Raw genomic sequence first — 11,062 nt, forward strand, 5'->3', positions numbered from 1 at the left:
AGTGTGTTTAGTATATAACAGTTTTCAGTGTAAAAAAACCCCTAATCTTCCACTCTGTATACAGATGTTGACTGGGATTAGGCAGGTCACTGTTCTTTATAATTTGATACCTTATTTGACAGAGTGTAGATAGCAGAAACAGCCACATTCTGTTCTCTCTCTTATGTGATAAAGGTAGTGGTGGTCTTTTCTTGTGGTAAAACAGAGAATAGACTACCAATTACTTTTTTGTAAATCAAAATCAGAGTATCTTTCTCATGTTCTGCTCTTTTACTTTTGGTATTACTGGACTGAGACCATATGTCTTCAAGCTCTTCTGCTCACTCTACCTTCCCTTTTAATTAAGGAAATATTTCAACCTCAGAATGGAAAAAAGGTCACATGGTATTGCTGTGGTCCAACAGTATACGATGCTTCTCACATGGGACATGCCAGGTACTGTAGTTCCTGATTTTGATACAAGTGACAGTTTCTATAGTAAACAAAAGATTAAATAGAAAAATGTACTTTATTTAGATGAATGTACTACTAGAAAATAGTCTTGTTATATTCAACACTCATGAACTGAGGTTAGAAACAGCATATTATAACTTACATTATGTCATTGTATAATAAAAACCTTCTCTCATCTACTAGTAATTTAAAATTGCTGTAAATTTATTGGCACCAAAATTAAGGTAGTTTATGCTTAGAATACAAATGTGTTTGAAATGTTCAGTAAAAACTCCCCCACGTATTTTTGTATTTTTAGGTCATACATCTCATTTGATATTCTGAGAAGAATCTTTAGGGATTATTTTAAATTTGATGTTTTCTATTGTATGAATATTACAGATATTGATGATAAGGTAAGGTCTTTTTAGATTGCAATTTACAATAATGTAGTTTCAGCATGGGAGTAAGGGAACTCTATGTAAATAATGCAATTGCCATTTCATAAGCCAAGATAAATAGTGTACTGACTACCTTGGATATATATATTTCTTATACAAAGTCATCGATTTTTCTTGTTTCTTTAGCATTCCTATGCTGGCAGAGGATATTTTCTTGTGTGTAAATTAATGCTGTTACAAATTATGGAGACTAACCATTTTACAAAAGATAACTTGTTCCGATGGGCTTTTTCATTCTCTGTTGTTGAGGTATATAATTGACTCTGTTCAAGTACCTAACTAACTCCATAAAGTGTGTTTAATTTGTATTGCTGCCTGTAATTCTTGTAGTTTGTTAAATTTGTAGAGATTTTGAAAAGTCATTTTTATGTAATAATTTTATTTGTATATTCTGTAAATATATGCCACTTCACAAAAATATTGCCATGTTTCTGCTTTGTTAGATCATCAAGAGAGCAAGACAAAATTACCTTTTTGAACAGTATACAGAGAACAAACCAACACCAGCTCAGCTACTTGAAGATATTAAAACTGCCTCAGAGGTCGGCTCAGTACTTAATCCCTTCTAGTATCTTCTTATTCTGTAATGTAGCAAAGCATCTAAATGTCTCCAGCTTTGCTCTTGCTACTTACTTGTTTAAACTTTCTACTTGTTTCAGTTCTATTGAAATGGTACCACACAAATTGAAACACGTATTAAACTGTTACTGGAATGGCACGTCACTTGGATCCATTGTTTTAGGAGTATGGGTTTGAAGTCTCTCAACACAGTTGACAAGATCTATCTGTGCAAAAGTCTTGCCTGGTTTTTATGTCCATAGAGCTGTTTTGCGTGTGCATGTGTATTTTGTTGGAAGATTGGGAAAACAAGTCAAAAAGCACTGGGATGTTTGCTAGAATTCAAACTCAAAGTAATTATTCAAAACAGTTATTAAATAGTGGTATGTCCACAATCTTTTAAACTGTAAACACCTGTAAGAATTATCCTTCTGTATCATTAAAAAATTTAGAAAGAGCAAAAACCTGCAAAGCTTCTGCGATTTAATAAATTGTGTATGTTGGGTTAAAGGTTGGGGAAGGTGTTTCTCTGGTCATTTTAGAACTGCAGATCACAAAGAGATCATTGGTCTTAATGAACTGAATACAGGCCTAGGAATAGGATGCTTGGAATTTTTGCCCAAGTCTGTCATTGCTTGACATGCTCTTTAAGCATAGCATTTAATCTCTGTGTTTCATATTTGTGCTTCTCCATTTCAAATTTGGGATAACCAACTCTGTAATTAGGGCAACTGACTGCACAGGAAATGAGAATTACTAAATAACAGTAATTACGATCTTGTAATATTTTAAAACTTTTTGAAAAAGAACAAATGCAGTGATATAAAGCTTAATTCAAATATGAAATACATGTTTTTGACTAGTGAATATATTCATCTACCTTTGTTTTTGAAGAGTATGTTTTAGTCTCAGTAGTTCGATATCAGTGGTTTATGTGGGTTAATGTATTACTTATCACAAGCAAGGTACTATATGGCTAAGATACATATTGTATATGGAATATAGCCCTATTGTAGTATTGGATGCTTTTAAAATATTTTTTTTATTGTAGCTCTTTTCAATTAAATTAAATGAGACAACTGACCCAGATAAAAAGCAGATGTTGGAAAGAATTCAGAGTGCAGTGAAGTCTGCTTTTGACCCTCTAGAAGAAGCTATGCGAGAGAAACTCCCCACAGAAGAGATCCACAGATACCACAAGGTCAGCTTGAGCTTGTTTTAAGAAGATATTTGGCTTACAATAGAGTTTTTAAAAATAATATTTTACCTATAATTTTTCTGAAGCATATTTTGGAAATTTTTATTTTATAAAAAAAAGAGGAATGGTAGGCCTGAGGATCTTCTAGTCCTTATCACTCAGTACAGTAAATTCTGTCCCTGAGTTCAGCTAAACAGTTTTAGGATACTGTTTTCATCAAACCTCTGCCCTCCTCAATTGTGATAATTACTCAGGTATTTTTAGCTTCCCAGCAGGAATTTATTCTTACATAGATTTAAACTTCCTGTTTGACTTTTTGGCTTGATGGCATTGGTTTCAGCAGGAGTTCATATCATAAATTGTTGTACATGCATACACGAAGTTTCAGGACTTGTGACAATTTTCTACTCTAGTGTTGTGACTAATCAGAGTAGAAAAGTTTCATCACATGAAAAAAACCCAAAACCCTATGCTCAGTTTGATCCAAAGACCATTATAATTAGAGACAATAATCCCGTTGACTTTGCTGGGCTTTAGCACTGTCCCCGTAACCAGCTTAGACAGTATAACTGTCTTTCATTAACTGGTTTCCCCATTCATCTTTTCTTGCTTTCAGCTTATTTGTTTTGATTAGTGTAGGAGATATAAGTATGTACTCCCTTCTTGAGAAGTGTCTTTCTCTAAATTACTTTAAAATAATTCCAGTTACTGAAGTATCAGGTGTCTTTAAAAATTAGAAGACGACTTAAAAGTTGTCTTTTAATACATGACTGAGAAGTGTATCCTTGTTGAGGTTCTTTCAAACATTTTTTGGCAATGTGCAAAGCAAGATTTCTGTTAGGATTGTCTACTAGTAATGAGGGGAATGGATGATGTGCTTTAACTGCAGGTCCCATCCAGTGTTTATAATATAAATTCCACATGTCTATTCAAATGATTAATATGAAGACAGCTATCAATTATTTATTTTCCCTTCCCTCCAAATATATGAAAGACAATATGATAACGAAGTATGGTAAAAGCAAGGAGTACTCTATATTAATAGCTAGCTGTCTTTTTCCTTAGGCACACCTCTCTGTTCAGAATGAAATCTCTCTACAGAGTTTGAACAGGGCAAGTCTTAGGTCAGTTGCACATAAAATTTTTTGTTTTACAGATACTGTTGGAAGAAGCAAAAGATTTGCTGTCTGACTGGTTGGATGCAAAATTTGGCAGTCAGGTGACTGATAATTCCATATTCTCTAAGCTCCCCAAGTTCTGGGAAGCAGAATTTCATAAAGACATGGAAGCTCTCAATGTAAGTAAACAACCTGTTTTCTGTTTTAAAAGTGTATATACCATACCTCATAATGCCCAGAATACAAATTAGCCCCTTAATAGGTTTTTTAAAACTCAAATGTCAACCTTATTGATAAAATATTTCCTTTAATCTCTAATGTGAATAGATAATTGTTAAATTAGCACCTGTTCTTTCTGTCACAACAGTCTTAAAACAACTGTGCATGTTATCAGTACTGATAACTTAGAGATCAAGCTTCACATCTGCCCTCATCCCTTCCTCTTAGTGTAAAATGTGCTTGCAATTCTAAACTGATCCAGAAATTTGACAGAGAGCTCTGCCAAATTCAGCATTTAGATTTGCTGCTTATTGCTCTTGAGCAGCAAAGAAATTATGTGTTGATGACGACAAACCTGTCCTTGGTTGTTTATAGGTGCATATGCAGTGGTTCAGACTGGTGAAGTTTTATTCAGTTGCCTCCAAATCGGGGACAGACATACTGCCTTTTCTACCAGAAGTGCAATAAATGAAATCTCTTGCAGTAGTTTATTGGTAACCTGGCCTTAGAGGATAATATAAAATGAACACCGTACATTAAGTTTTAGAGCAGGAAGCTTCAAGTAGGACTCTTAGATTATATTGTCACTTGTTTTTGAGCAAGTCACTTAACCAATGTATAGCATATAAGCTTTATATGTTTGTGTGTGTGTATATATATGTATGTATACATATAAAGATATATATATAAAATATAAAATGCCATTTTTTAATCTATAGGTTTTACCTCCTGATGTTTTAACACGAGTTAGTGAGTATGTCCCAGAAATTGTGGAATTTGTTAAAAAGATTGTGGATAATGGTTATGGGTAAGTTCTCCAATGAATGCTTTTCTCATGTGTTTATACTATATCGGAGCCCAAATGACTTTTATCAGTTACTGTGAACTGTCTTCTCTGTTTTTAAATGCAATACAGTCTCTTTCAGATGTACTATCTCTTTGAGTAAAGAAACTTCATCTTCCTTTGCACAAGACCTATAACATTTATCTTGATGATAGTTTATGGTACTCTGTATTTCTTATGATCTCTTAAAAACAAAGATGTTAGATTATTAATTAAATAGAGTGAAATCCTTATTTCTTAAAACAAATAGTCAAAGTTCCATTGACTTGAACTGGAGCTAACTCAAGGCCTTTAGCAAGGGTTTTCAAAAGTGAGTGCCTGAGAGGATTGCTAGAAATTATTTGTGAAGAACAAGGTTTAAGAAAAAAAGTCTACCTGAGCTGTTTTTCTGTCATTGTCTAAAATTTGTGAAAAACTAAGTAATTCTCTAGAAGTTCTTAAGTACTGTAGTAGAATCCAGACTGAAAACTTTGAGTGCTCTTTCTTTTAATAGCCTCAATTATTCAGTGTGGAAATAGTTTCATAATGAAACTAAGAAAACCATGGTCGGTTCTCTTGCATATTCATGCTCAAAACCTGCATTTTTAATTTTTCCTAAAATAATGGCAGTACAAAATTGTTCGCGTTGAGGTATCAGTGCTCATGGTGGTCTTGAAACATAATTCTTTGTCATGGCTGTAGTGGGACAAAAGTAGCAAAATGAATGAGGGCAAAATAGACTATGAAACAACCATGTTTTGTATTATGTTATTGCAAAACATTAAGAGGTAACATGTTAGGTTAGTGGTTCCAAGAGAAGAAATTTCTACAATACACATTTTAACAAAAAATGATGATTGTTCTCCCTTTGGTGCATTTTATCCTGTCTTTTAATGGTTTGTCTAAAGTCTTTATGGTAGGGTATAAGAACTTAGGCTCACCTAAGTCACCTTTACTGTACCAAGCAATACCATTCTCTATGTGGACTCACTAGAGAATTTTAAAAAGGTAGTGATTTGGGGGTATTTAAGTGTCAATAGAAAGTTAACTGCACATTTTTTTTTTAATTTTTCAGATATGTGTCCAATGGATCTGTATACTTTAATACTATGAAATTTGATTCTGCTGAGAAACACTCCTATGCAAAGTTGGTTCCTGAAGCTGTAGGTGATCAAAAAGCTCTTCAAGAGGGTGAAGGTAAAGAGGGGAAAAAACATTTGCCTAAATTGCTGTAGGTGTACATGGTGTCGATTTTTCAAATTGATTTCGTTGAGATCTGCATCAAACTTATTTTCAGAGTTGAATGATTGACATTCTGCACTTTAACTCTGGATTTGTTTTTCAAGGCTTTGTGGCTTGAACCAGCACTTTCATGAGTATTTTATTTGGAAAATACTAAGAAATTTTCTTCATTCTAGGATGACATTTTTATCATTTTTTTTTTAAATCAGAATTGTGAATAGCCCGGTTGTTTGGCTGCAGCCAAGTTATTTGGCTGTTCATCTGGTTCAAAGTAGGGAGAGTAAGGACTTAAAGGTGAGTCTACCACCTGCCAGGTGAAAGTCCTTCCTACCAGGGCTATGGCTATTTTATGACAAATATTTTGAGTTTTTTTTCTCTCTTATTCTGCTGTCATACTAAGAATTCTTTGTACTTTGTAACCCTTGTCATGTTGAACTAAATCCAAATATAGGTCTTTTGATAAGAGCCATAGTAGAGGGACAGCTTAAAACACTCAGTAAAACATGTCTCATTGAGTAGCTCCTCCTAACAGTACAGTTACAGTAACCAATCATCCACAAAATGCATCAACAGAATATTAGAAGGGTTTTAAGTAAGTCATAGGTGAAGTTAAGGTAGCAAGCAATGGCCAAGAGAGATGCTGCATTAAACTGCATGGGATTATATCCTTAGAGTTGAAATTCCTATGCAAATGTGAAATAAAAATTGCTGACTTAAACCATCATCTTTATGGTAACATGAATGCATAATTTTTACCACAGAACCAGATAGCACTGTTACGTTTTTTTTTCCTTTTGCAAATACGAACCAATGCAGAGTGATTAATATAAGTAGGAGTATGCATATACAGATTATCACTTGTCAGTTTAGCTCCCCTGACTCATTCATGGTAATTGTCCATACTGTGACAGATAATGTCATTTTGACTTGCAGAGGCAACAGAAATGCTGAGCTTTAAAAGTTGTACCTAATGCAAGTAAAATCACGTAATGAAACGTTCTAAAAAAAAATGGACTGCAGGTATCTCAAACTGTATATCAAAACTAGTCAACAATTTTAATCTTAACAAAACTTTGGCTTTAATCTCTGTCTTGGATTCTCATGTGGTAGGTGATATTGTTACTGTCTTGGTCTTGCAAAAATGTTAAATTCCCTGTGTTTTCAAGAGCTAAGATGCTATAATTATAATAACAGTACATCTCAAATGATCAGAAGGAGCTCACAGTGACTAATACACAACACATTTATGATGAAAACAATATAGAGATATGGAACAACTACTAGCCATCCTGTGCAGCAACTGAAACAAAGGATGGAAGAACTATCCTATGAACATATTATCTGTGCAGATTTAAGTCAGTCTTAGTCTTAATTTTGTTATTTCTAATTTTGGAGTGAATTGATTCTGCTACCCTATTTGCCTATGAATATAGTTTTTTTTGTGATTTTGTATTGCTTTTTCTAAAACTGGAAGATTGGAGTTGTACTGCAGAAAGAATATAGATGAATCTTATGTCAAAGTTTATAAAGCAGTGCAGCTGATACTTCTTGTAAGCTTTCTTGTCAACCAAGCATTGATCAAAAAGCAAAGGAATAAGCAAGGTTAATTATGATGAATTTTGAATGTTTTTTCTTTTTTAATTCACTTGTTAGTTTTCAAAGAGACAAGAATCAGTAGTGCTGGTGTTCAAATAAAACGTAAGTATTTTTATTTTCCCTTTTAAAAGGTGACTTGAGTATCTCAACTGATCGCTTGAGTGAGAAGCATTCTCCAAATGATTTTGCTTTGTGGAAATCCTCCAAGCCAGGAGAGCCCTCATGGGACTCTCCATGGGGAAAGGTAAGGATGTTATAACCAAGATTTAGTTCCTCTACAACCATTAAATACCATGATTTATAATATACAAATACGATACCTCGTATTAATGAAGTCTAGATCATAGAGGTCTTGTGTTCAATTGTACATTCCATTGCTGTGTTCATTAAATGATTTAGAATACGTATGTTAATAATTAAGAATCTGTCTGTTAGATACTTCTTAAGCACAAGTTTGTTTGTAGGCTTATGATGACTGCTATTAGTCAGTTGTCCCCTACTTATCTGCAGTCTTTATCTGCAGAGATTTATTTATTTTGTGATCAAACATACTGATTGTGTTCTGTATAGTCCGTATAATCAAGTTGTCATAGATATATATATGATACTGGATCTTGAAGTCCAACGAGCATCCTTTTATGAAGCTGTGGCTGTGAATCTTTTTTTCTAGATAACTCTGTATTTAATTTCTTTATAGGTGTAACTGCTTAGGGGCATACCAATGAGGAAATGGTACATAGGCCAGAGAGGAAAACAATTAATTAGTAATAAAGTAATGTCTTTATCTAAACAGGGCCGTCCAGGTTGGCACATCGAATGTTCTGCAATGGCTGGATCCATTCTAGGAGAGTCGATGGATATTCATGGAGGAGGATTTGATCTCCGTTTTCCACACCATGACAATGAACTGGCACAGTCTGAGGTGAATGAACTGTCAGTGGCCTTCAGTCTCCAGTGAGAAAGCTACATGTTAGCTTTGATTGCAACTTATGCAGATCCATGTGTAAATTTTTAATTTTTAAACAACATGTCTTCTGTATAAGCATAACTTTTTTCTCATTATTTATTCATACCTATATTATTCTGTTTTGTGATATATATTTGTACAGTGTTGGATCTTCTGTGTTCTTTTGTTTTTGATGCAGGCATACTTTGAAAATGATCACTGGGTTCGATATTTTCTGCATACTGGCCACTTAACAATTGCTGGCTGTAAAATGTCCAAATCTTTAAAGAATTTCATTACCATAAAAGATGCACTGAAGAAGCATACAGGTAAAAATAACTGGAATTTGAATGCTTCTGATGTAGTTTGAGTGATGACTGTGTTAATTTTGCTATTTAGGCACAAAGTGGAGTTTCCAGAAGTGGCTAACTTCAGGTGTCCTTTTTCATCACTAAATAGCTAAATAACTTTAGAACAGCTTCCCTGTTCCTCATCTGGAAAGTCTGGGTGATAATGTGTCCCCTTTTTTGTAGCTGTATTGAGAGTAAGAATATTAGATTGTGATGTTCTTAGCAACTACAGTATTAAGAGGCCATAAGAATACTTTAGGTTATGATTATTTTCCATATTTATTTTAAAACTGATAGCCCGGCAGTTACGATTGGCTTTCCTCATGCACTCTTGGAAGGATACACTGGATTATTCAAATAATACCATGGAGTCAGCTATTCAATATGAGAAGTTTATGAGTGTAAGTAAGGTTTCCATTCTTCCTCCATCTCTCTACCCTTTGTGCTGTCATACCTGCTTCAGGCAATAGAACTCAAAGATATATGGGTCATATCACAAGAAGGAGTTGCAATCTGAATTCATCAGGTAGAATTCCCCAATATTTGTTTAGCTACTGTTGACTGCAAAAGTCATGCAAATTCCACGTATGGCTACATTTTTCTGTAGCTGGGTGTTCTCTCAGGTTCTCTGAGTTTTAACATTTCTGAGCAGCTTGGCACTTGTATGCAAGATTATTTTCTCAGCTAAGCTTGTTTTTAAGACTCAGTCCAACATCCGCTCTCATAATATATCTGTCAGATCAGAATTCACGTGAATACAGCCAAAAGAGGAGGGAGTTCCTACCGTATCTCCTCACCACATACATAAAGCATTTCCCTTTATGTCTTGTCACTGGGATGTGAGGGGTCAGACACTGTTCTCTGCATAGTTTAGAGCAGTGGTTTAAAACCACATTTCCCCCAAGAAAACTGGACAGCATTTTCAGATTATTGATCTTAGTCTCTCTGGCTGAAGCTGTTATGCTTTTTATATAAAGCATTTATTTTGGGCTGTGGAATAAGTCAAAATGACTTCTTACCAAGCAGGATGCTGACCTAAAAGAGCCCTTTACTATAAAGCCATTTTTATTCTTTAGCTTACATTGCTAGCAAAAAACTTAAAAACCTGCCTTAAGAACTCCCATCTAAATAAAAAGCATAACTTTTTAAAAATGGATTTGTATTTCAGCAGCTTGATGTTAGAGTATGGTGCTGTATTATGTGGTGTCAGAGCCAAGATTTGGAACTGAATTACAGTACTACTGTGATTTGCAGAGTTACGCAGATTATGTGGGTTTCCCTGTTTTGACAGATGTTCAAAGATCCTGGCTGAAATAGTATTGAAACCATCAACTTTAGAAGGCTAAGTAAGAAATAGACCTTTTCATAGTAAATATTGGGTGTGTGTCATTTAACCTGATTTTGAGCTATATTCTTCTTTTATAGGAATTCTTTTTAAATGTGAAGGATATTCGTCGAGCTCCCACTGATGTGTCAGGCCAGTTTCAGAAATGGGGAAACCAAGAAGCAGAGCTGAACAAAAAGTGAGTGGAACATTCCTATTTCTCTGTGAATAGCCTTTGTGTAGATGCATGTTTTATTTCTCTCCCTGTCCCTTGCAAAATGCCTTACTACTGATACTTCTGTAGCACTTTCAGTGAGGATCTCAAAGTCCTGTACAAGTTACTGAATTTAACTTGGCAACAGCTTTATGAGGTATAGATAAATCTAATAACTCCACTTGAAAAGTACACTTGTCTGCTTCACCACTCTATTTGTATGAGGAAAGAAAACTACATTTTTATATAGCTGTCATTTTATTCATTACTTTAAATTCTGTCTTTTCATCTGAGGAATGACTGATAATTCTGATAGTGTTCAGAACTGTAAAAATAGTATTTTACATATTTCGAAGTGCAGTAAGTAAGCTGAGACAAACTGAAGTTAAATTACTTGACTAAAAGCATAAAAGAAGAGATTAGAGTGCCAGTTTTTGAAAACAATGTTTGTTGTTGAATTGAGAGAATATTAATATTGCAGTGTTTCACTTTTATAATGAAACTATCATTATTGTTTGCAATATGAACAGCTTCTTGTATGGTTTTTATTATTTGTGAAATTTAAAATTGATGTTTCTTGC

The 11,062-nt window shown here is 34.2% G+C and overlaps 1 protein-coding gene across 2 annotated transcripts in view; it reads left to right on the top strand.

The window, feature by feature from the left end:
• The window catches only part of CARS1 (cysteinyl-tRNA synthetase 1), a 35,650-nt gene that overhangs the window by 10,097 nt on the left and 14,491 nt on the right, over positions 1-11,062 (top strand). For both annotated transcript variants that reach the window (XM_062577142.1, XM_062577143.1), the window contains 12 exons: positions 347-435; positions 752-848; positions 1,337-1,435; positions 2,503-2,652; positions 3,806-3,946; positions 4,706-4,794; positions 5,885-6,006; positions 7,779-7,891; positions 8,441-8,569; positions 8,793-8,922; positions 9,241-9,344; positions 10,369-10,466. In XM_062577142.1, the coding sequence (XP_062433126.1) occupies positions 347-435; positions 752-848; positions 1,337-1,435; positions 2,503-2,652; positions 3,806-3,946; positions 4,706-4,794; positions 5,885-6,006; positions 7,779-7,891; positions 8,441-8,569; positions 8,793-8,922; positions 9,241-9,344; positions 10,369-10,466 (1,361 nt within the window). The remainder of the gene's footprint in view (positions 1-346; positions 436-751; positions 849-1,336; positions 1,436-2,502; positions 2,653-3,805; positions 3,947-4,705; positions 4,795-5,884; positions 6,007-7,778; positions 7,892-8,440; positions 8,570-8,792; positions 8,923-9,240; positions 9,345-10,368; positions 10,467-11,062) is intronic.

This window comes from Rhea pennata, chromosome 5 (assembly GCF_028389875.1).
Source record: "Rhea pennata isolate bPtePen1 chromosome 5, bPtePen1.pri, whole genome shotgun sequence".
Classification (NCBI taxonomy): domain Eukaryota; kingdom Metazoa; phylum Chordata; class Aves; order Rheiformes; family Rheidae; genus Rhea; species Rhea pennata.